At 38.7% G+C, this 25,910-nt stretch overlaps 1 protein-coding gene across 1 annotated transcript; it reads left to right on the top strand.

Annotated features, from left to right (window-relative positions):
• The first annotated feature begins 19,454 nt into the window (after positions 1–19,454).
• On the top strand, positions 19,455–25,628 carry MRPL53 (mitochondrial ribosomal protein L53). The gene is made up of 3 exons (XM_072411001.1): positions 19,455–19,586; positions 22,773–22,885; positions 25,082–25,628. Exons 1-3 carry the CDS (start codon positions 19,492–19,494, stop codon positions 25,198–25,200), a joined length of 327 nt encoding a protein of 108 aa, XP_072267102.1. The 5' UTR covers positions 19,455–19,491; the 3' UTR covers positions 25,201–25,628.
• The last annotated feature ends 282 nt before the right edge of the window (positions 25,629–25,910 follow it).

Below are 25,910 nucleotides of genomic sequence, written 5' to 3'. Positions count from 1 at the left end.
AGACGCCTCTACAGCTATATATGAATATGGTTTATCAGCACAGCACACAACATAGTTATGTTTCTGTACTACTCATTATGTACTACATTTTATGCTGAACTGTAAAAATGAATAATGAAATTCCGAAAATGAATGAGAGCTTTACTGAAAACCATTGGCTTCCATATGTATAAGTATCAAAGGATAGGCTTGGAATATTTTCATCCGGAGAGCTGATCCACTTGCTTTTCTCAGATCAGAGAGGATTTTTTTGCAATCTACCACATTCTGAATAAAAAGAGAACTTTTTCAGCAAAACCTCACGATGTAAAGTACAGATGTAGTGCAGGGTTTATAATATGCAATGTTGCTGTTTGTATCTGGCATGGACATCCGAGATTAGGTTTGGTTCTGTTATAAAAGAACATTACTGCTGCTAAAGCTAAATTTGGTTAGCTCCCTAAAGGTGAACTGAACCAGCAAAACAAAAAATGGTGAGCAGGCGGGTCCTTTATGGCAATGTTCCTTCTGCAATAAAATTGGTTTACCTTCATCATCACAGTTTTTTTTAAATTTATATTCACCTATCAATGCTCCATCAAAAATTGAAATCCATATTGAGAGAAGTTGGTGATATTATTATTACACAGTATTTATATAGCACCATCATATTACACAGCACTGTACAAAGTCCATAGTCATGTCACTAACTGTCCCTCAAAGGAGCTCACAATCTAATGTCCCTTCCATAGTCATATGTGATTGATGTAGTCTAAGGTCAATTGTTAGGGAGAAGCCAATTAACCTAACTTCATGTTTTTGGGATGTGGGAGGAAACCGGAGTACCCGGAGAAAACCCATGCAGACACGGGGAGAACCTGCAAACTCCATGCAGATAATGTCCTGGCTGGGGATCAAACCTGGGACCTAGCGCTGCAAAGGCTAGAGTGCAAACCGCTGAGCCACTGTGCTCTCTTCATCCAGTTAAAAGTTTCAGCAATATCACCAAGTAAGCCCTGCATTTTTTCTATTGACTTCAATGTTTATTATACTTTTTCAAACATACCAGACTGATGATATTATATATTATTATACCCCAAAGGACTCCCAATCCCCTGAAGAAGCCCTGCGGGATGAAGCGCGTTGGGTAGGAAAGTCCATTGCTTTAAACCAGATTTGATGTGTTAAACAACTACCATTTTATGACTATAGGATCGGTGTACCTGTGTTAGCCTAGGCTGGACTAGCGTAGGAGACCTCTGTCTAGCTTTTGGAATGTACAATTTGAATAGATTTTAGTTTTTAAAAAATAATCTTGCCCCCCAAAAGCCTGTCTTTTTCTCTATCTTTCTCACAGACTGCCTCCATAGATTCTTCCCCTTTTATTGAACACCTCAACACGTTTCACAGTAGATGCTGCTTTTTCAAGAGGGCACAGCTATTAACAAAATATATAAGTCTTTAAACAAATAGCACGTTGCTGGTGAATGTTTAATAACAATATACAATTGTAGGAGAATGCTTTGGATGGTGTAAATAACTGAATCCCTCAAACAAAAAAGTATTGATGAGCAGTGAATCTAAGTTAGTTGCTGGCACTTAGTATAAATCAAAAAACATTAGGGGATTCTAAGGGAGGAAGGGATAATTCAATTATCCACCTTCTGTTTTCTGATAATTAGAGCCATTGCTACTGAACTGAAAAAAACATTATACTGCTGACTATAGCAAAGAATTTAGAAATGTTTTTTTACATGATGTGAATCAAGTCAACTGCACATCAGCAGCAATCTGGAACATTGCACAAGGTATATTAATCTTTTGCAAAGCATGGCAGCTACATTTGCAAAAATTCAGATTTCCTGCACACATGGGATATAAAGAATTGGATTATATATTGCACAAACAGGGAAAAGAGGTGGATTTCCTGTACACAGAATTAAGGTAGGAGACATAAATAGCTCGCTCTTCAGTATTGTTATACCAGTCAAATCTGCAGTACAGAAGACAGGGCTCATTCTTTAATGTCCATACCACCTGCAATCCAATATAAAAATTCTTCATTATTCCAGAACTGCTTATACCATAAAGCACGATGGGAAACAACCTCAGAGAGCACAAAGATGCAGCCAAACATTTTGGGAAGATTGAAGAGGGCCAGAGGTCCAGAGCCAATATTTCTTTTCAGGGTAGCTCTGGATTTCAAAGTTGTACTGTCAGAAACATGTTAAAATATGCTGTAATGGCTGCTGGGTGCTCCTGCAGTGTCCCACGCTGCTTAGAGAAGATTTTTTTTTTTGCAGATGGGACATTGCCTGTCCCTACTAGAAAAAGAATCCTGTCTGTTCATAATTTTTGTATGCAGAACTGTAGTTCTACTTTAACTGCTCACAGTGTGCAGCTGTTGTCCGCTATGTATTTGTGTACACACTGTGTGCAGGATTCTACTAAGGTTCTACTCACAATCCATAGTCAGCCATCAGAAGAGAGTCCCTGCATCTGCAGAAGTGAGGAGCAAGGTAAGTTTTTTTCTAAATTGTTATCCCCTAGACCAGGGGTCAGCAAACCAGGGGTCAGCAAAATGGCTACTAGGCCATTTTAGGAGGTCAAGAAGGCACACTAGGCCAGACTCTCTCTCGAGATGGGTCCGCCCCCACCGGGAACACCCCTGAAGGGAAATCCCTACCCTCCGCAACGCATACGGAGGAGAGGGAATGTCCCCTTAACCCGGCGGAAGTGTTAATGCTGGCCACCGTAAATAGGGAAGAGAGGCATATCAAGGAGGCTTAAGAGTGGCGGGTTGCCTGCCCGGTTGCCTGCCGGCCAGAATTAGGTCAGGTGGACCAGGGGGGCAAAACAGACTACTGGCTAGGCCGTATTAGGCCTAAGGGCCGGAGTTTGCCTACTTTTGCCCTAGACAAACTGACATATTACACTAGCAATGGGAAGGGGGGACCCACTGCAAAAGAGAATTTTAGCAAAAGCTCAGCTTTGATCATGCCACTTGTTGACAACACTACCTCTGTAGCTGAATCCCTCCCACTGTGATCTGCATTGTCTGGGAGGGGGAGCATGGGAAACCAAAAAAAGAGGATTTGGCTCAATCAGGGAAATTAAAGGAAGTTTTTTTGTTGTTGACATTATGGGGCTTGTGCAATATATTTGTATATTTGATAGTTGTTTAAACTGTCATACAGGAGCCCTAGGTTGTACTTTAATTTGTATAGGTCAGGGATCCAAGAGAGAGCCATGGAACTGTAGGGATCAACAACCCTGGTACTTGCAGTAACCAAAAAGTGCCTTTTTCTCAGAATTGTTATTACCCTATGTACCTTTATAGGACAGGTCAGGATCTGATCAGAATATTAGCTACAGTGTATATCTGAAAGCAGCTAATCACTTTGCTGAAATCAGACCAGTAGAAGATGGATACCATGTGGTACAAATAGCTCGCTCTTCAGTATTGTTATACCAGTCAAATCTGCAGTACAGAAGACAGGGCTCATTCTTTAATGTCCATACCACCTGCAATCCAATACACACATCCTACTTCCAGGTATCCTTACCACTGGTGTGATCTGAAGTCCAGTACACACATCTTGCAGTTCAGTATCCTTACCATCAGTTAATTCTTCGTCTTGCAGACACAGCTCACTCAATATCCATGTTATCAGATAGATTTGCAGTCCAGTGCGCACATACACACACCATTCCCTAGATTCCATACTATCAGTGAATCATGTTTCACACGCAGCCCCCTTTCCAGTGGCTGGACCACCAGTAAGACCTATGCTGCAGCACGCACATCCTACTTCCCAATATTTATACCAACACAAATAAATAAATTCATAGCATTTATTCTGCCAGGGAGATCTGATTCTGATTCTGCCAGGGAGACCCTCTCTGATTTGTATCGATGCTATTTTTGATTGCTGGTTGTTGGCTTTGTGCACTGTATTATGTCTTTGTGTATGCAGTGGTTCTGGTATAATGCATACCTCTGTACTAAAGACATTTTTTTATATCTTGCTATTTGTGTCTCTTACCTCTGTGTTGCATGCAACCTCCTTCCCAGTGATTCATGCTACACTGTAACATTCAGTGCCTGATCCCTCTTTTTTTCAAATAGTGTTTTTAGGTTAAGTTAAGCAGTTCCTCATGCCTTTGTACTTATTACTATACAAACTGCCTAATACCTCTGTACTGCTTTCAGTGCCTATAACTTTGCATAAAACATAGAACTTAAATTATAAAACAAGAAATCACTTGTAATGTATGTTGTATTAGGTGGAATGTGATTTATGTTTTCTGTTTTCTGTTATTTGTTTATATAGTTCGATTCAATTGGTAATACTGTATTAAACCACTGTAGTTGAATGTTCTCTGGTTCAGCTGGAAATTGCGATATAGTGTGACATTTGTTAAATTCACTCTTGATGTGATGTATATTGTTCTATGTATCATTTGTAAAAAAAAAACAATAAATAAAAATGATTTATAAAAAACAAAACAGGAAATCAGACATTCCCTCAAACATTCCCTGGTGGGAATCTTACAGGTCCATGTATTTCAATGACAGTACTGATACCCACTAAGACATTAACCAAGACATATTAAGGTAAAAGAGCCACACATTGCAAATAATCTCAGCACTGTGTTTTTTAGGAAGTAAAAAAGCACAAAAAGTGAAACAAATACAGCAGAAACCACGTTGATCAATCATTCAGATTATACATTTTGAATTTATGATCTTCATTCTTGGTCTATGGTTCAGTAATCCAGGATGTACTGAAAATACTGGATCAGCCAAATGTCCAGGCAAACAGCAGTTTCAGAAGAAAAGGTCTTTTATCTGTTACCTATTGGGGATGTCCCATGGGGGTGACAATGCTCCTCCACCTCCAAAACAACAACCCAACCTCCACATCCAAAATTTGGTAAACTGAAATAAATTACATTTTTGTTCTTAGGTCTGGACATACTTTAAGGGAAATCTTTCATACACAAGGTACTCTTTCCATAATTTTAGATTGTAAGCTCTTCAGGGCAAGATCCTCCCTTCCTCCTGTCTCATTGTTTGTATTTGTATGTCACTTGCAACCCCTATTTAATGTACAGTGATGCGTAATATGTTGGCACTATATAAATCCTGTTTATTATTAGTATTATTATTATTAATAATAATAATAATAATATTAATAAGCCCTGGTGGAAGTAACAATTGCCATTTTCAGGTTAAGCTTAAGTTGTACTGTAGCTAAATAAGTGAAATTTAACTAATCCAGAACTAATATGCAGCCCAGGAGCCAGGTGATGATATTACATTTTTGCTTCATAAGAGAACCCCTGTAAATAATATTGTATATGTGCCTAAGTATTTGGGACAAAAGTTATATTTTGTTTAATTTTAATCAGTTTTATAGAAAAATCACACTAACAAAAAAAGTAATAACGTAGAGTTTGTATACTTTTTGCCTTCTGCTAACTGCACCCAACTGATCTCACTCACAATTACCAGACTGTTAAGAATTTAAAAGGCTCTAAGGTCGATCCAATGACATGCTGCCAGAAGAAGTAGGTCAGATTTTTAATTAAAACTCCATTTATATTATAATCAACAAGAGAGTGACCTATAGCTCACAGAATGTGCTGTGCAGTCTCCATTAACCAGATGAACACTCTTATATTTTGTACTTAGATAAGGGGCATGATGGTGATAAAAGACGAGCGCAGAAGCTTTCCCATAACCATGTTAGTTTTCACTGCATACATTTCTGTAGCGATTTATTTATTACCTGTCACAATATCGATCCATATAGTTCTATTTCTGAGCTGAGTTCCTAGAGGGAATTAGTACACACAACAAACAGAATCCACAAGCACTTATTTCTGCCAAGGGGAGAAAATAAAAAAATAATGATTCTGATTTGGAGGATGATGGGGGTTATGATTGATATATATAAACAGACAGAACGAGATAGACAGATAGATAAATAGATAGACAGAAAGATACATTATTGATTATACACAACCCAATGTGGATAATCCAGTTACTCTGTTGGAAGTAAAAAAACAGGATCAGGATTGAAGCATTGAAAAACTAATCTAATTTTATCCATCTATAGCTTTGTTTATTTGGAGGCCCTGGTAGTTGGCATATTCCAATGCTCTTGGAGCGCTGTTGGCTAACATATTTTAAATTGTGGACCAGAAATTTTTCATGATAATATTTCCAATAGAGAGAGAGGTTAGCTGTTGTATAGTACAGATTCATGGAACATCAAAAACAAGTTAACTGTTGCAAGCCCTCGGGTACTTTCAGTGGAAAGTAGATTGCATTTGTCAGAGATCTAAAAATATGAGACACATATTCAAGCAAGCATATGTGTAAGAGTTTTTCTGTGCGCTTGTGCCACACAAACACTTCCGTGCATGTAGACACACCTGGCAGAGTAAGTGTGCCAAACCTCATGTAAAGATACTTCTTCCTACCATTCTGTGCTGAAAGCTATTACATAAACACCTCTGTGCTGTAACCACCCCAAATTCCCTACTGTGACCCTGATTGATCCTATCAATTGGTTTCCTCTGCTATTGCCTGCTTAGCGTGACACAGGGCATTTTGTGTTATTTTTCTTGTGCTTATGTCATGTGATTATGGGTAACATTGCATTAGATAGCTTACCCGTGCATTAGATGCTTACCCGTTTTTAGCATATGTTGTTTGCAGCCATTGACTTGCATGTAAGAAAAGGAAGTTCAGATGCAGCTTAGAAGGAAATGCTACATTTATCTAAATGCAAATCAAAGCAAAGGCAAAGAAATGCAGCAACAAAGGCAATGAATCCAAATTAAAATTTAAAAGTTTTTTAATCATTTTAAATGTGGCTACAAAAAAGGCCACAAGCCCAGAATTTATTGGAGTTGTACGTTGAACCTAGGCAACTACTTCAACCTGTACTGTAACCTCAAATAATTGTTTGGTTGGCTGTTTAAATATTTTTAGTTGGTTGGATTGTGGTGTTCATGTCATTTATGTAATTTGTGTTTGTTGTGTGTTCCCCTACGTGTGTCAAGGCTGTGGTTTTCCTGGTCAGAGCTGTTTTGTCAGTCTATTTAGACAATTGTCTTGTGTGTTCTGTGTTTGTTGCTTTGTGTCCGTCTACTGTATACTGTCCATCTGATGAAGCTGTCAAGCTGGACAATCCTGTAGGTTGCATACCAAGAGTTGTCCTACAACATTACTCCATGTGTTCATGCTGTTCTCAGAAATTTGTTCCTGCTTTGACCTAGATTTCTGTTATACCTGCTGTCAAGTTCCTTTGTTCCAGGAGCAGAGCTGGATTAAGACCAAATGGAGCCTTGGGCTGAAAATTTTGCTCCTTTCTTACAATCCTATAAGAAAAAAAAGAAATACATTACAGCGAAGTATACCACATATTATTTATTGTAAAAGCGAAGGTTGCTTTACTATAAAAAGTTGATTATAAAAAAAGAAAGTAGTAATATCAGAGCAAATTAATAATATTGTTGGCATTTTATGTAACTACAGTACAATTTTTTATGTGAATTCTATATTTGTATTTTTTCCCTTAAATCATAAAATACTGTACACTGCGCTGCCCTGTTTAGAGCACACAGTGTGGACTTTTCTTAGATGGGTCTTGATTAAAAAACATCAGAGATCTATTCAACCATAGTGCTTCTTCACCACCTGCTGTCAGAGTTCAGAGCTGTTCATTTATGAGTTCAGATTAAATGCAGGAGATAGGGAAGTATACTTTACTTCCCATCACAAAGGGACATGGGGTGCATAGAGAACATGGATGAGCAATGGGATGGAGAAGCCCATCAAGGGTTGGACCCTAATTTTGCATGTTTGAGAATTCATAGTCCCAGTGAAATTGTGGTGGATTTGGCAATGACAAAAATGTTTAAAGTTAGTAAGTACGTGTTTGAGTTTTTAATTCATTAAAGGACTTTTCTAAGGTATGTGAGTACTGTCCTTTTATATATACATATTTAATAACTCTTTAGGGGATTGGGTAGGGTACTATCATACCTCTGCACTTTTTTGCCTGGAAAGAGGCAGATGTAGGATTATCTTTTTATTTAAAGAGGAACTAAACTCAAAAGTCCCCCAAAACAAAAATTATTCACTTACCTTTAATCCCGCTGGGCAGTAGATTGCTCCTGAGATCTCTTCCATTGGGTCCCACACCGTTCCGACTTCCATCTTCGCGCCATCTTTGCCTCTTCTCCTTCGTTTCACCGGCCCTCAAGACACTTTTCCAGCCAAATTGTCACATCATGAGCATATATTCTTTTTCCTGAACCCACATAAATAATTTTTTTTTGCATTTTGACTCAATAAGTTAAGGTAAAATATTGAGTTGTTTTTCACTTTTTGAAAATACTGCTGTCTTCAGTTGATGGTAATTTAAGATTTTATTAGTCTCTGCATTAGATAATATCATCTGTCAGAGACCAGCAGTGGAAGACAATAGTAGAAGATCTCCTTTGCTTTGTTTAGCACAGCGAGCTGCTGGTAAAGTTATACTGGCAGGGTGGGCTCTGAGCTAACAATGGTCTGGGGGCTCCTGATGAATGTAGGACTCCGATTTAAAGGGGGCTCAGATGTCAAGTGGGGGACATTGATGTGAAGGGGAAAGCTCTGTTGTAAAGTAGGGAGTGTGATAGAAAGAAGGCGACTCTTGTGCAAAGAGGGGAATTTAATGTGAAGCGGGGGGGCTCTGATGTAAAGGAGGGACTCTAATGTGAAAGGGGAGATCCAGATTGAAGAAGGAGACTTTGGTCTGTCTGGATATCCCTGAGTCACCTGTGCCTCCTGTTGTTTCCAGTGTCTCCTGTATTCCCTGTGCCCGCAGTGACCCCTGTGTCATTAGTATCCGTCTCCTGGATCCCTGGTATTTGACCTCTGGCTTGTGACCTGACCTCCCTTGCTTGCTGCCTGCCTTGACCCCGGCCTTCCTCGACTATCCTTCTGCTTTTTGATTCGGTACTGTGTTTCATCCTGCCCACCCTGGTGTGCCCAGGGACCGCACCTGGCAGTAACCAGAAGCGCAACATCCTCACCACTAGAGGCTCTGGAGAAGACTTGGTTACTGCTTAGACTCTGCGCCTTGGCCCTTCTCAGGGCTCATACCACCTCTGTGCGAGCCGTAGCTCCCCCTAGTGGTCCTATCTCCCCAAGGGTGACATAAGGGCTGTTATGCAAAGAGAGGGGTCCAGATTTAAAAGCGGAAATTTTAATGAAAGGGGGTGTTTGATGTAAATGAGGGACTCTAATATGAATATGTGATCTTTATATGAAGAAGCTTATCTTGAATTTTAGGGGGCCTCGTCAAAAATTAGCATTGTACTTTCAGATCCAAGAAGCTAGAAGAGCATCAGAGTTGTTACGGAAGTAGGGGCCTTGGTTCAAATTCTGCATTGGAACCCAGTACTGTAGCTACACCGCTGGTCTAATATGTCTTGGAACACTGTGCTGCAATGACAAAATACGTCACTAAGCAATTGAACATTACAGAGTATCACACCATTACATGTAATAATGTAAAGCATTGCTTAAGAATATTACATTGTAATAACAATGTACACGAATCAAATAGCAAACTACATTACACCACAATAGCACATTATATATCACCATACAACCAATCAACTTTATTTTGACCATTTTAAATTGGATTGCTTTGATCTATATAAATCTTTGATTAGTACTAATTATGTATAATTCATTGCAATGCAAATCAATCACTATTTTTCTACTCATTCTCTCAGTTAGTTAGAGAAATAACCTGGTTAACTACAGGACACTCACCTACTCTCCATAACATAGTGGTAGGAATTCTAACAATGGATATTTTTTCTTGTACCTTTTGAACACATTTAACAAAACATTTCATTAATATATTCAACAAAAGAAATATAATTAACAAAAGGAGTAACTTGATTGTCAAGGTGAAGGGATGTCAAAGATATCATTCTTGGGCCCTCTATGTAGTTTCTTTTTGTCACAGCATTTTTATGCATGATTATCTTATAAACTTATCCAACTTAATCTAACAGTTTGGGGCTGATTTAATAAAGGTTTCAAAGGCTGGAGAGAATACACTTTCATCAGTTAAGCTGGATGATCCAGCAAACCTAGAATGGATTTCTTCAAAGTTATTTGCTAGCAAATGTTTTGAATCCTGGACCAGACGCATTCCAGGTTTGCTTCAACACCCAGCTTAACTGATGAACTGATGATTAACTATATATGTACTTGGGCTAATTTATAATTCTCTGTTATAGAATATATGTGAAAACGTACATGGCTGGCTTTACAGCAGGAAATTGAATATGATTAAGTATCTATATGCAATGTTTTCCTGCATTTGACATGTGTATGGAATGCACCACAAAGTCAGGCTATCAAAGTTCTATTGAGAATATAAATTTGATAAAATAATAGGCCCATGGTACAAAAAACACGATAAAAACATTAAGGCCATGTCTTATTTTCAGCCTTAAAAACATGTTACTTTTATAGGGAATCTATTTGTTTGGAGGAGTGGTACATTGTTTGCCCCCTTGCTGGTTATTAATTTATAACACAGCTTGCTCTTCATCTCTCAAGGCTAGTGATAATGTTATGTATTTAAAAAAAAAGTTTTAATTTTGTATATTACAACTTTATTCTCTAAAGGATAGTAAACAAATTCACCTTCTGTATCTTTCTTTATACCCTCATACATTGCATGTATTGACGCCTTCTGTAGCTCTCTGATTTACATTAATAGGTAGGTACTATTTCTGTGTACCCTAAAATATGTAAGCTCTTCCACCTTCTGTATCCTTGTGTATACTCTAACAAATCATAAACACTTTCAGTTTCAGTAACTTTCCTCATAATCTAACATACTGCAAAACTTTCCACTGTCTATTTTCTTTCCTATGCCCTAATAGATTGTGAGCTCTTGGACCTTTTGTATACTTCCCTTGAACCATATTTGCTGTAAGATTTGCCACTTTCAATACATTCCTTTTGCACCCTAATAGAATAAATGTTCGGATGCAATATAAAGAAAATGACTAAGACATTGGTAGTAAAAGTATACTCAGTATTTTCTAACAGCAACCATTATGAGTTAATGTTTTCCAGGTGGGTTGAATCTGATTGTTGGTTGGTAGCACAGACTGGGCCTAAAATATTCTGAAAAAAAAGACATTTTCGAAAATGAGTGGAAAAAGACAATACTCTCTAGGTGAGTTACATGCCCTGGAGGAATTTTTAAAATACCCTAGCATAGGTTACTTCCTGATGCTTTACCTAGATGAACACCTGCATTCCTAACACGTTCTACTTTCTCTAAATTAGAGCAGAAACCTGCTCTACTGTGTCACACACCTGTCCCTGTTCTCTTAAAGGGCACTGCCATCTTCTTCCTTCTTCTCTTTGTAGTGAGCTTTGCCCATCTTGATTGGCCAAGCCAGGATGACATAATTTCCACATGCTTGCATTTAGTTAGGCAGGCAAAGCTGGGATTGCTGGGTATCCTGGTAAGCATAGCTGAACTCTGTATGTGATTTTGACATTTTCAGGCAGGTAGGAACAATTATTGCAGAAGAGATGTCATCTGTTACTTTCTGCTATAAAACCCTGTCTAATTCAAAAGTTTGAAAAGTGTAACCTTAATCTGTTTTAAGTAGAAGGGATTGGCCAGCTTTAGCCTCATAGTCAATGCTAATTCTGTAATGAAATCGCAACTGCAAAGAAAAGCAATTAGACAATCATGTTAGCAGTAACTGATGACATAAATTTGTCTTATCAATGTCTTTTGTAGCAAGTTTATATATATATATATATATATATATATATATATATATATATANTATATATATATATATATATATATACTCTTTGAGGGTCAACAAGAGAAACTCTATCCAAAAACACATACAACTAGTAAAGGGCTGCAAGAGCAATCTGATTGCTCTGGCAGCCCGTAATAGTCCCCAAAAAAACCCCAAATTCTCCCACCATTGATTTAAATGGTGTTCGAATTCGGCATTCGATCAACCGAACAATATCTCACTATTCTCACTAGCTGTCGAATCGAACAGTGAGATATTCAACCAACACTAGTAATGACCCCATCCTTCTGGAAAGACCAATACTGACCTGTGCTTTAGCATCAACTTGTGATTCTCTGGGATCCCATCCCTTGGGTGTCACACTCCCACCAGTGTGAAAGATGGAGGAAGTATAATAAGCTTTTTATCCCAATTGTTGCGGCAAATTAGGACTTTTGAAAAAAGAATTGAAAAAAGATGGATTTGCAAAAAAAATCTTGAAAAGATTGAAAGAAGACATTTTATACTTATCTGACCCAGTGGCCATTCATGGAATCTTTTCTCTGCTGCTGGGCCATGTTACAAAAGATCTTCATATATGGCAGACTTTTGTGTGTGGTAGGTTCCTGTGTCTTACAACACATACAATGTATAGTAGTATATAGTAATGTTGAAAAAATGTTCTTTCAATCACTCTTTTTAACATCTTGGTTTGTATTCTGGTTGTAGTATGTCATCGGTTTAGGAGTTTACACTGTCATACATCTTCCCTATTGAGTTAAAACAAAAATGTGATATCACGATTAAGAAAACCAGGACATATAAACAGTGAGCTCTAATTGTATGGGAGCTGAGATTTTTTTTCTTTTATCTTTTTGACCTACTTACCTATGACACTGATCAAGGACTGTCGGACTGGCCACAAACTAGGATGTGTATGGAAATGTCCACCTACACACCTAAAGTCATAGACCTAGAAATAATAATATTAACAATAATAATATACTTTCATCAGTGAAACTGGGGGATCCAGCAAACCCGGAATGGATCTGGTCCAGGATTCAAAACATTTGCTAACAAACAGCAAATGACTTTTAAGAAATCCGTTTCAGGTTTGCTGGATCACCCAGCTTCATTGATGAAAGTGTATCTGCTCCAGCCTTGGAGAGCTTTATTAAATTAGCTCCAAAGCTTAAACAAAAAATGAAAACGATGCACTTACAATATATGACTGCTTTACATGCAAATTTTATGATATAGCAATTGGAAATTCTGTTCATTTATGAGATATTTATGTGGATTAGTGAGATAAAATGTAATGTTATCCAGACACTTTTTTTTTACCAACCACACTAGTCAATATTCTTATCCATGCATCAGGGCATTGTACAGTTCAGCACTTCTCATCTCATGAAGAAAGTTTCTCTTCTCGCCCTGGGTGAAATGAGCCCCTGGAGTAAACAAGCAGAGAAGGGATTTTCCGAGCTGCCGAGTTGAAAGGCAGAAAGAAAATGAGAGATCTCGAGTTTAAGAACACAAAGGGAGAAGGGTCAGTGAGGGTCAAAATAATTGAATCTGTTTCCAGCACAGGGTTGTAAAATTGAAGCTGTGAGAAAGTTTTCATTCTCAGTGCCAGGAATTTAAATAGCTTATTTATTTTAGGTGACCTGTCTGTCTTTTTATTAAATATTTAAATTGTTTGCATTAACAAAAAAAATGCAAGAAATAAGTATGGTAATATATAACAGTTTGAAGGGTGACAGGCATGTGACGTTATGGTACTAGGGGTAGTTTTAAGGCATGCAGGAATTTGGACTCCAATCGGAATGTGAGTGAGTGCTAACAGTTCATGTCTGAATGTGACATAGGGGGCCTGATTTAAAAAAACTCTCCAAGACTAGAGAAGATAAACTATCATGAGGGAACCTGGGTGATGCAGCCTGGAATTGATTTCTTAAAAAACATAATATGCTACTATCATTTGTAGTTACCAAATGTTTCAGTCCTGGACAAGATACATTTAATTTTTGCTGGATCACCAAGATTCACTAATGATAGTTTACCTTTTCCATTCATAGAGAGCTTTAATAAATAAGACCCAGGTTGTTCCATGGTTCTGGTGTGGGATATACAACACTAGGTACCCTTGAGTGCTTCCTTCAGTGGAAAGCATATGGATTGTGCCCCATAGGCTGTGTCATGGACCACCATTGGAGGTCAGGCCTAATAGGTTGTGGTCTTTACCTTGGTCTGTTTTTCCTGGTAAATACCATGACTAAGGCCTCATATACAAAGAAACTATAAAGGCTTTAGGGTTATGTTCAAAAATGTACAAAAAAGTGTTTTATAATATATGTTTTTTGCTTAAAATTACTGTCTTTGAAGAGCATACTTGGGTTGAACTCGAAGGACTTTGTGTTCATTGATGGACTTTGTGTTCACTGTTCAGCTTTGGATGCATGTAGCGGTGTAATAATGAAGTCCAGCAGTATATCCCTCATCTTTTTAATTTATCCTTATGTTTGAATTCCAGATTAAATTACAACCTGGGTTTATACTACACTGACTTGAGTATAAACCTAGGACACATGTGTCTGTTACTCCTAACACTCAAGTAGTAATCAACATAAATGACATTTAAGATAATGTAAACAAATAGTTTAGTCTGTTTATCATATATATTAAAAGAATTTGGAATTTTTGATTTGGCTGTGATGGGCTACTTGCTCTTAAATGATCTTTTGTGAAATAATGTTGACCACCGATAGATGGCGCTGTTTTCCCCCAATACAATGTTCAAATTCTGTCTCGTTAGACTTTACACAGCGCCTTTTAGTGGTCCAAGTATAAACTGAGATTCTTTACTGTAATTAATATGTTGGCAAAACTGCATATTTCCTCACTTATGGCTTTGTAATAAATCATATATTTACAAAGTACTAGGAAGTCATTGGATGTGAATGCTGCATTCGTTTTTTAATATTCTTTCCCTGTATCTTTTGTGTATTCTTTTTCCTTTAAGTCTGTTGCAGCAGTGGTAAATACCTGGTGATTCTGCCAGTTACTTGCACTTCCTGGCATATGTGACGCAAGTATGCCAAGAGACTGCAAGTTTCCTGAGATGCTCGGACATGCGCAGAAGGAGCGCCCAAGAGCCTCTCGGGATGCGTGATGTAGGTATCCGGGAGGCTTTGCGCTCCCATTCATCTTCAATTGCCTAGGCGATCGAGAATTAGAGGGCGGTGCTGCACCCTCTCTTTTTTTTTTTTTAAGGGGGTTGCACTTAAAAATAAACAAACAGAATGTTTACATTAAAGGGTTGTCTACCCTTTTACGTAAAGTGAAATTTCTGAGTTTACGTACGCTTTAATTTAACTCTGAAGACTGGCGACATCTTGTGGCAAAAAAGAGGTATTAAAAAAACTTTTAGAACCATTGGTCACTATAATATTACTGTGTCCTGAAGTGACAAAGTAGCCCGCAGGAGGAACTACAGCATTTGGCAGCAGGGGACAGAACTATTATACATTCCTGAAACTTTCTATCAAAAATATACTTCTTCCATGTAGGGACCAAATGGATCAGGCATGTGCGGTATCCAAAATGTGGAATGTGAAGACTCTGCTGGAGGCTGCAGCTGTCCAGCAAAGCTAAGGGAGAATAGGAAATAAGAAATAAGGACAAGGAGTTAGGGAGTTTTTATTAGAATTTTATTTTTAGGCGACCACAATAGTGGTTTAATTAAGAGACAGAATAGCATCAACATTTTTTTTTCGTTTCTTTTTTTGTTTTTGTCTTCAGGAGGAAAAGAAGTGGTAATAATATTTACAGGTCAGATTTTTGTAGCAAGTCATTGTTTAATTGCTTAAAGCTGATCAAAGCTTTCCTTTGAAACAATGAAATGCTGGATATATGTTAATAACTGGCGCCATCTCCTGGTATGACTGTTGTATAACATAATAATTAAAGCAAGTTGGCTGGGAGTCATATTTGGCTTTAGGGTAGTATTTCTGCTCCCCCTCCAATCTGCAATCTCTAACTGTGGCTGTAAGTGTATCTGTTGTTTTTAATGTCCCCTCCAAACAAACCTTTGAAAGGGTAACCCTGTTATAGGAATCCTGTAACTAAGAGTTGCTGTCCACAGTGCTTTTAAAAAAATGTGCAATATGCTGCATTGCTATGCAATTTACATGTGTTTAGTAAAACTCCCTGCATTTCTGTAATGTGAGTGAGCCCTTAAGTATCACTCTGCGCTGCTTTTTGATTTAACCAGTGATGCTCTCTCCTGCTCTGATTAGACTGAAAGTAAATTCAAATATTTAAAGTGTATGCCCAGGCAATATACATTTTTTAGTCTCGCATAGATCAAGGAAAGGTTAAAACCCCCATGAGGTTATTTATTATTATTATTATTATTATTATTATTTTTGCTGTTTGCACCCTACTAGAAAGATGTTGATCATTTTCTGTCTTAGTGACAATGTCTCAGTTACCGAAATAAATGAAGGCTTTAATTGCGCAATATAGTGATGGCATCCAGCCTAGATTCCTTTAGAAGAGGATTTGACATATTGTGGCAGCTGCAAAGGTGAATTTTAGTAACTGAAAGGATCTGCTTCTACTTCTAGTTCCTCGAATGCACCCTGACTTCTCCTTTACCAGAGAGACAGACGTCTGGAGAGATATTCCAATAACACACACGCGCACAGTATGGTTTTAGGAATATACTCTGACCTTTACTTGTCAAGGTGGTCTTTTTATACACATTGAGTTGTTATTTACTTACAGCTATTTACGTTTTAGCCATATATAGTGTCATTTGATACAATGCAAGGCATACATTATACTTCAAAAAGCTTTCGTCATCTGGTTACAGAGTAGACACAAATAGAAATACAACTAGTATATACTACAAGTATATTTAACATTAATATTACCATTAATTAGCTAAACAGTCCAAGTTAACCCTTCAGTAAGAGATTTTTACAGTTCTCTAAGATGAAGACAACCCTGTGTTTCTTCTTCTCCAGATAAAGCCAAATTTGAAGAACTTGATCTTTCCTGCTTACACTGGTCAGATTTAGGAAATCTGGAAATGAAGCTATTGGAATTTCAAGAAAGCTCTATTTGGAAAAACAAATTCTTTGACCTGTGTGAATCATTTGAGAAGATGGAATGGATGACAAATGACAGCACAGTTAGTTCTGAAAATGAAATTGTGATTGCTGTCTTTACTTTGTTTGGATCATCTTATGCTTGTAAGCAGCTGTTTTCAGCTTTGAATTATACCAAATCTGACACCAGAAACAGACTAACAGATGACCTGAGTGCTGCACGTGTTGCTCTCAAATTTACAAAGTATGAGCCAAGGTTATACAAATTATCAGCATGAATATACCAACAAAAATCACATTTTTGTTTAAAAACATGCCAAATGCTTTTATAATCTTTCAATAAAATGTTGTTTGTATCATTGAAAGCTACATTATTGTTTTCTTTTAAGACAAAAGATGTTAATGTATGAGTTGTTTTTTCTAAACTAAAATCTAAGTATCAGGTTAAATTGCAGTGTTGGTACCTTGCAATAAATAAGTGGGTTTGGGGCTCTCTCTAAAAGGTTCGCCATCACTGGAATATAATGAATGATCAGGATTTTACATCAATAGATTATTTATTCCCAGTTGGTAGGGACATATTTCCAAAATGAAAATACCAAGAATTATTGAAATCTAAATTGTGAAAGATTGGTATAGGGAGCATGAGATTTTATTGTCACACATGGATCGGCCGTCACAGTCCAGACTTTAATGCCATTGAGAATCTTTAGGATGTTCTGGAGAAGACTTTACACAGCGGTCTTACTCTTCCATCATCAATACAAGATCTTGGTGAAAAATCAATGCAACTCTGGATGGAAATAAAAGTTGTGACATTGCACGCACATGATACCACGGTGAATGTGTGCTGTATACAAAGCTAAAGGCATTCCAATGACATATCAGAGTGTGGGGCTTAGGTGTAGATCCTAAACACTGGATGTTCTGTGTTCCTTAATTGTGTTCTAATCCTTTCATTCATTTCTCATAATTTGGATGGGTCAGTGTTATTATTATTAATAATAAACAGGTTTAGCCCTGTTATGGGGGGGGGGGGGGGGTCATGTAAATGACGATACTAATAAAGTTGGCAGTGCCTCCACCCAGGACAGGGTCTCTGTTAGCAGAGGGGGCTCCCTTCCTGGGACATTAGCCAGAAATAATAACAGGTCTCTGGAGTTCAGGAACAATCTATCTGCCCTACCACTTAAACCCTAGCAATCACACTTATCTGCCAATGCAACCCGACCTCTGCTACCTATGGGCCATCGGATGCCTAACCTATGCTAGGTGTAACTAGACAGAGGGTGCAGATCAGCAAAGATACCTGAAAAGGGCAGAGCACATATATATTTGTGTATATAGCTCATACACTGACTGTAGTGATATCCCAAAGTGATCTCTGATAAGATATCACATATACCCCATCAATACAGAGGGGATTATTATAATATTGCACTACATACAGACAAGGCAGTCAGTGTGTTCTGGAAGGCATGCAAGCACCTATCCTGGCTGAGCACATGTTCTCATCTCTGTCCCTGTACCCCCTGCAATCCTCTATATCCTGATGGGGTTTCCCAGGCCACTATCAGGGGCAGGAAAACTTCAACAACTTTATTTGCTATTTACAAAGTTACACCTCAGCAAGCAGATAGAAAAAGGGAGACCCCTACACAGGATTTTGTTAGCTCCAACATACGGCATTACGCAGAGCTGTACAATGAATAGGGGTTGCAAATGACAGAGATACAGACAGTGACACAGGAGGAGGGGAGGACCCTGCCCCAAAGAGCTTACAATCGTTGTGTCACAATGTTCAGCCTGTCCCTCCCTTGGACCACCAGGATTAGAGAAGAACCCCTGAGGTCGCTGTCAATGGGTGGTGGAGTCATTGCTGCACTGTACAGAACTCCTGTTCAGTCTTTGTGGGGTCACTGCAGCTTTTGAGGTAAAAATTGAAAACCATTCCACATATTGCAACGTGCTGACCATTTCATATATGAGTGAGTGGTATCACAAGAAGCAGGAAGGACATAGGAAAGTGCGAATTGTGCCGGTGCATGAGGGCCCTAAATTCTCCCAGGCCAACAGGGGCCCCAGCAGCCCTATCACTGACTGTCAGTTCTGCAGAGTGGCCCCTAGTTGGGAATAGGTAAGCTAGCTTACTTTCTCTAAAGGCTGAGTAAAGCTATAGCTGGGCTGCCTTTAACATTGATAGTTTATAGTTCACACAGATGTGTCCTTTTGACTTTCCTCAGCTTTTGCTTGTTGCATGCTGGTTTTAGTACCCTGGTATTGACATCCAATCTTTCTGTGTTTAATTTACAATAAAAAGGAAGCTTTGCTCCTGAGATGAAGTCACACAAGGACTGTGTATAGATAACAGTGACAGGTGACATACAGACTCCATTACTACAGCTCATTTTCAGTCACCACACAATATCTCCCAGACTACATTTCCCACAATGCTCTCCGGCAGCGTAAGGAGGAGGAGTCTGTGGATTGCATTCTCTTCTCTGATTGGCCGTCTGGCTGACAGCGTGCAGTAATCATGGCGGCGGCCAAGGGTGCAGGCTTGGTGCTGAAGTCGGTAAAGTCCATCGCTGTCCGAATGTGTCCGTTCGAGGCCAATGTGAAGTCCACCAGGTGAGGAGGAGTCCGGGGACGTGTGCTCATTCCCAGATATGTTAACACTTATAGTATAACATCATCCACATAGCAGGAGGTCACTCAGGGGTTATAGGACCTTCTCAGGGTCATCAGGTCCTTACCAAATCCATAGAATTCAGGTTCTGTGCAGGTGTGTCAATGCTGAACCATCACTGGAGTGAATCATGTGGCATAAACATTCACCATGGTATTGATAGGACATGTGTGGTTCTGCATCATTATCAATGGGAGAGAGAATATGGACAGCCAGTAGAATGCAGCATAAGTGACATTCAGAGATGGGACAGAGTACACATTGATCTGATCTTATCCTGGCTGCACAGCTTTATGTTATAATACATCACAGTGTCTGTGTGATATGGTATACTGTGAATTATTGGGAATAGTAATAACAAACACCTACAACATAGTCACTTCATGCACAGATGGGAATGTGTTATGGTGGCTGCAAATAATGAACACGCATTGCCTCTATGTTACATAGTATGTAAAAGCCATCAATTTCAACCAGTAGGGTAATAAACATATCCCAGATATAAAACTGTATGGACATAGTTGATCCAGATTAAGGCAAAAAATAAAAACCCTGGTACAATGTGCTCCAACAGGGGAAAAACAACTCCTTCCTGACTTCATGAGCCAATCGGATGTTCCCTGGATCAAAAGTCTCTTATATTATGTGCTTCTAGAAATCATCCAGCTTTTTCCTAAAGCAATCTATAGTAGTTGCTGTAACTACTTCCTGAAGGAGCCAATTCCACATTTTCACAGACCTTACCAGTGTTCTCCCCAGCCCCTTTTAGCCGGGCGTACCACCCGGCACTTTTCAGCAGCCACCGAGCTGTTTTTGGGTGATTACTGATGAGTTCGGTCACAATACAGGGGCTTCCACCCGTCCACAATTTCTTCCAACCCAGCTTAAAAAAATTTGTGGGTTGAGCACTGCTTACAGTGAAGAATCCCTTCCTTATCTGGAGTCTAATCTCCTTAGCTGTAATGCAGAGTGTGGCTCGGGGTGAATTTTCCATACCAAAAGCGGTAACCCCGAGCCACACTCGGGGTGGAATTGCAAAGGAGTTTAAAAAGCTTATCTGGTAAGCGGTGCCTGTGTTGTCCTCCAGCGAGGCCGGGCATCTGCTCCCGAGCTGATACTAAGTATTTTTAAATGTACTACTTTTACATTGAAAAATACTTATTATTCATACCGCCAGGCAGGTTTAACTTCTTTTCCTGCAGACGCAAAGAGTGCCCCCTTGTTCTTTGTAATGTTCTCAAAGTCAATATTTTGAAAGAAAATTCTCTATATGGACCATTTATATATTTATACATCCCCCTTAGGCTGGGTCTACATGGACAGTTTTAAAAACCCAAATAAACGTTCCTACCACGTTTGTATATGTTTTTATGCACTTTTACAAGTGTTTGACTTTAAAACGCTAAAAAACTTTTATAAACACCTATGACACGTTTTACTGCAATTTGCGACGATTTACATAAGCGTTTATAAAAGTTTCACACACACATTTAATAAAATAATTTAACATTAAAGCCTCGTCCTATATTTTTACACATATTTTAACCCTTTCAGAGAATGAGTAGGGGTTTTATGTACTCCTATACTCATTCCCCAGGGTGGGGTTGTGGAGATCTGGGAGTCTCCTTATTAAAGGGAGCTTCCATATTCCAAAGTCCTGCTAAAAACGCTGCTTATAAGCCCCCATTGTTTTCAATGCAAGCTTTTATAAAAAGCTTAAAAACCCTTGTAAAGGCCTTTATTGAGTTCAATGGGAAGGTTTTCAAGTGTTTTCCTGGATTTTTGGGTGTTATCCCGTGTTTCCAGTAAAGTTGCCCATGCGCAGAATCAGCTTTAGTTGGCAGAGAAACCTCACATTCCTGGCAACCCGTGTGTATGGTTATAACATCCTGGCACGGTCAGTCAAGATGACTGAAGATCATCCAGAAGTGGAGGAAGACGGTGGCAATCGGCACTGGAACGCTGACAGGTGAGTAGGCCAGGTGTTGTCCTGCTTAAAGTTGTGCTGTTCTCCCATCACTATAAAAATCATAGTATGGGTGGGTCCTGGGCCTAGAAAAAAATGTGTTGAATGATTCTGACCATCAAACTTTCTAGTAGTAAGTAAAAAAAAAAACACTGCGGGATATTCTTTGGATTAAGGGTAAATATTTGCAGCAAAAGGTGGTTTTGTTATCTTATCTGATAGGCTGTTGCTATTTTATTTTATTTCTGGCCAAAGTTCTGCCTGATTACCTGTTGATTTTCCCATCATGGAGAGATGAAAATGGACCTTTAACAGCCATGTTGATCCATAGCTCCCAAGTTATCAGTACATGACTGTTAGCCATTAGTTTCAGGGTGAGGGTCAGTTTTAATTCAGCAGATAGGAAGCCATTTCACAGGAAGGAGGAATATAAAATATTATGATTACAACACCTGTATATGTGCTCTTTTCCAGCCTGGTATCATTATGTAAGTTTCTATTCATGCAAATAAATGTAACTGATGACCTGGGAACAGTGGATGCAGTCCTTTTTTTTAACAGTTAATTTTTACAGCAATATATTCATCTATAGTCAGTGTTTATATATAGTTATAGTTTATAGTCCGTGAACTGACTTAGAGGAGCAGCTAGCTGGTGTCAATTGGTAATAATGCAAAACTAACGTTCCACTTGATCACGCAGAATATTATTGCATGGCCCTTCTTCAAAAATCTCCTCTCCCTGCCATATAGCTCTGGCTCACAGTATTTCCATTTCCGGGCTGGAGTTGCAGCACCCTGGCCCCAGCCAATCAAGATGGCTAACAATTGCAAGGAAGCAAAGAAAGGAGAAGATGGCAACTCTCTGCAAGGAAACATGGGACAGATGAGTAACATGGGATTAAGTTCTGCTTCAACTCCCTCAGTACCCAGAAGTCCTTTTTTACCCACTCCTATTTGTAGCTAGAATGAATACACACTCTCACTCATTCATGGGGGTAGTAGTTTTGTTCACCCCCAGGGCAATCTAGGGGTGAGTCAGCACCTGCCAATGGGGACAGTGAAGGTTAAGGAGGCAGGACAGTCGCCAGCTAGCTGCTCCATGTGCATTCAGCCTTACATCACTCTCTGTCTAATGTATCTGCTTTTATTGTCTTTTACAGGGAATTCTTAGAAATTATTAACTCCAGTAAAATCCGTTCCACTAATAGTAATTGTGAAATATCTGTAGATGTGAGACATGACAAGTCTGAGCCGTTAGTAGACATACAATTTGGTAAGTTTAAAGATGACATTTATTAAAATATAGGCAAAGCAGTGACCACATTTTTCCTTTTTGAAAAATTAACACTTAACAATGTTGAACCCAGAAATCTTTTTAAGCCAGTTGGGATGAAACTGTAAGTGGGTGCCAGGCATTGTATTGTGACCCAACTCATCAGCAACCCCCCTAAAACAGCCAGGTGGTTACTGATAAGTGCTGGGGTGTGCACCTGGCTAAAGGTGGCTGGGGAGAACACTGCTTAATATTATCTGGGATGTGGCAGACAGTTCAGATGTCAGTTCTTTGACCTGTCCATCCTTCCCAATACCCTGCAATGCATTAACCCAGTACAGTGAAAATAGTAATAAGATGATGTGTGTTCTAACTCTATATCTATTCAGTGCTAATTTTGCTTGACTCATTGATAATAATTGCAAAAGTTATTAAACGTCTATCCCTTATCTAACTTTAGGTCTTTAGTTTTGGTAAAAAGAACTTGTCACATGTGGTTCACAGCCTTACTTGGCAATGTCATTTGATAGCAGGACCTTGTGGTGCCCACTCATTTATACTACACAGACCAGCCTCTTGTGTATGGCTGGGTTACATTATGACCCTACAAATTTTCTATACATGGAATTTTTGAGGCCTTGTCCATCCTTTCCACAGCTGATGAGAGGACTACAAATGCCAGCTGAGGGCTGTCTTTAGTTTGTGTAAACAGTGAAGTGAATTTAAATTAGTCTTATTTGTGTGTTAAGGATATGCATGCTGTGTGTGTAACACAGATATTTGTTTAAGTGCAACTAAACTTTCACTTTGAAAGTCTGTGATTAGGCAGACATGACAGACATGTTCATTGATATCTGCTTGATCCCTGTCTTTCAATAAACACTTTGTTACAAATGCCAGCATACATGGTGCATCCTGGCTTCCCCTGCAGCTGCCAGAACTGAATGGACTTATGTGTACCTGTGACATCTAACATCAGCACAACATACTTGATCTGTGTGTTGCCTTGATAAAATGTTTGGTTTGTATGGAACTACAGACAATTTCTCTGCTTGAACCGCATGCTGACTTTTTGCACTTTAACTTTGAAAACCTGACTGAGGTTCTTACCCTTTAGCACTTTATCCAAAAGAGAAAAGATACGTTTTAACATTCTATGTTCTTGGACGGAAAACAATAGTGGGTCAGCCAGCCGCTTTAGTTGCTTTACTTTCCTCCTATCAAGTGCTATCCCTTGCAGACTCACTTGCTTATTAACCCAGTCTTCCTGTAGGGTAAAGGACAAATATAGGCTCATTTATAAAGCAGACATTCTAAACTCTCAGAGAAAAAAAGCCGGTCCCAAGGTGCTCTCTTTCTAAATAAAATGAAGTCACATGCCTGGTCTTCCCTCCAATACAAGTGAATTTTCCTTATTTTAGTAGAAGGATCGCAGCTCATGAGTAAAACTCCTTCTTACTGCACACCACTTCTTAAATCTTTTTGCATGGAGGGAACAGTGAACAGAATAATCTTCTTCCTCCTTGCTACCTCACCGGATCCCACAAGATCGTGTGACATAGCCTACTGTAAAGGGGGAAAAAATAGAAAGCGGATTTCACTGTGCATGTGTTAGATCAAAATGTCTCTCCACTTAGTGAAGGAAAATGCCCCTCCTGCACATGTCCGAAATCAGGCATGCGCAAAAGGAGCAGCCAAGAGCTTCCCTGGATGCGTGACGTAGGTATCCCGGGAGGCTCTGCACCTCTCATTCAAGACAGAAAAATTTTCAGATTTTTATTTTATATAAAAGTGTTGTCTACCCCCTTTATGTAAAGTAAAAACATTAAGTTTAGCTCCGCTGCACAAAGTGTTAATATTCTTAAATCAGACCAGGCTCTAGGTAGGAAACCATGAACTGTGTGCTTAGGAGAAAGCAGAAAGGTATATCTTGTTTACAAGCATTGATTATCCATGCCTATTCCCTGTAAACAGTCGATGTAATCTGTTACTTACATCAGGGTACACAAGTGCCCCATGGGCAGGGCTGTCTTGTAATCTATTCACCAAGAATAGATGGAGCTCACCGCATGCATACTACAGGCACAATGAGAGTTATGTTGTAATACAACAAATGATGTTTCACCCACCTCAGGTAGTTTTTTAATTTTATCTTTTAAACCTCATTCTGCTTACTATTGTTATTTTTCCTTTCAGTTGATGGTGAACGACTGGTGATAAAATCTGCCAATGTGACCTCTAAGGAAATGATGCTGAAATTGGGAAGTCTCTGTACTGCTAAAGACAATCAGCCGAAGGCCACGGCCAAGAAATAGATTGCCAAGATTTCTCTGTCCGGACCACAAACAATGTGACTCCAAGGGATCATCATTTTCTTTTTATTGTGTGCTACTGCTCAACCAAAAAAATACAGTTAGATATAAGCTAAAGTCTGAAAAAGAAAGATGGGTTCTAGGAATGAAATATGTTATTAATGGAACAACTGTAAAACCACCTTTATGTTTAATATTTACTAATATCTAAAATTTGTGTTTGTAGGGGTTCTTCTATCCATTTGACAATAAAAGGGTTCCTTTGTGGTGATGTTACTATGTATGAGCAATGATAGAACCCTAAATCACTGCACACATTTCATTAACATCTGTAAATACTTAAAGATTCTGATGAGAGACTGCTCTGTCACTATTATGTATTTGTATATTTCTTTTTTTTAATAAAAAAAAATGATAATATCAGTAGGTGATATGGGTGTATAAAGATTTGTTTTTAATATTGCTTAGAACGTTTTTTTTGTTTCTCTATACAAATGTGATATTACACAGCAGTTTACAAAGTCAATAGTCATATCTCTAACTGTTCCTCAAGAGGGGCTCACAATCTAATACGTGGCATGGCAAAGGACATGACATGTGCTAGTGCACTGCAATATTCATTCTTAAAGGCACCCCAATCCTTACCATTTGTGCATTTTTATGCATTTTGTTTTCCAAAGAGCAGCATGACTTTTTTGTGGTTTTTGAATTCC

Source organism: Pyxicephalus adspersus, chromosome 5 (assembly GCF_032062135.1).
Source record: "Pyxicephalus adspersus chromosome 5, UCB_Pads_2.0, whole genome shotgun sequence".
In the NCBI taxonomy this organism is placed as follows: Eukaryota; Metazoa; Chordata; class Amphibia; order Anura; family Pyxicephalidae; genus Pyxicephalus; species Pyxicephalus adspersus.
Note: the sequence above shows the minus strand (reverse complement) of the source record. Positions and strands in the feature narration are given on the sequence as shown.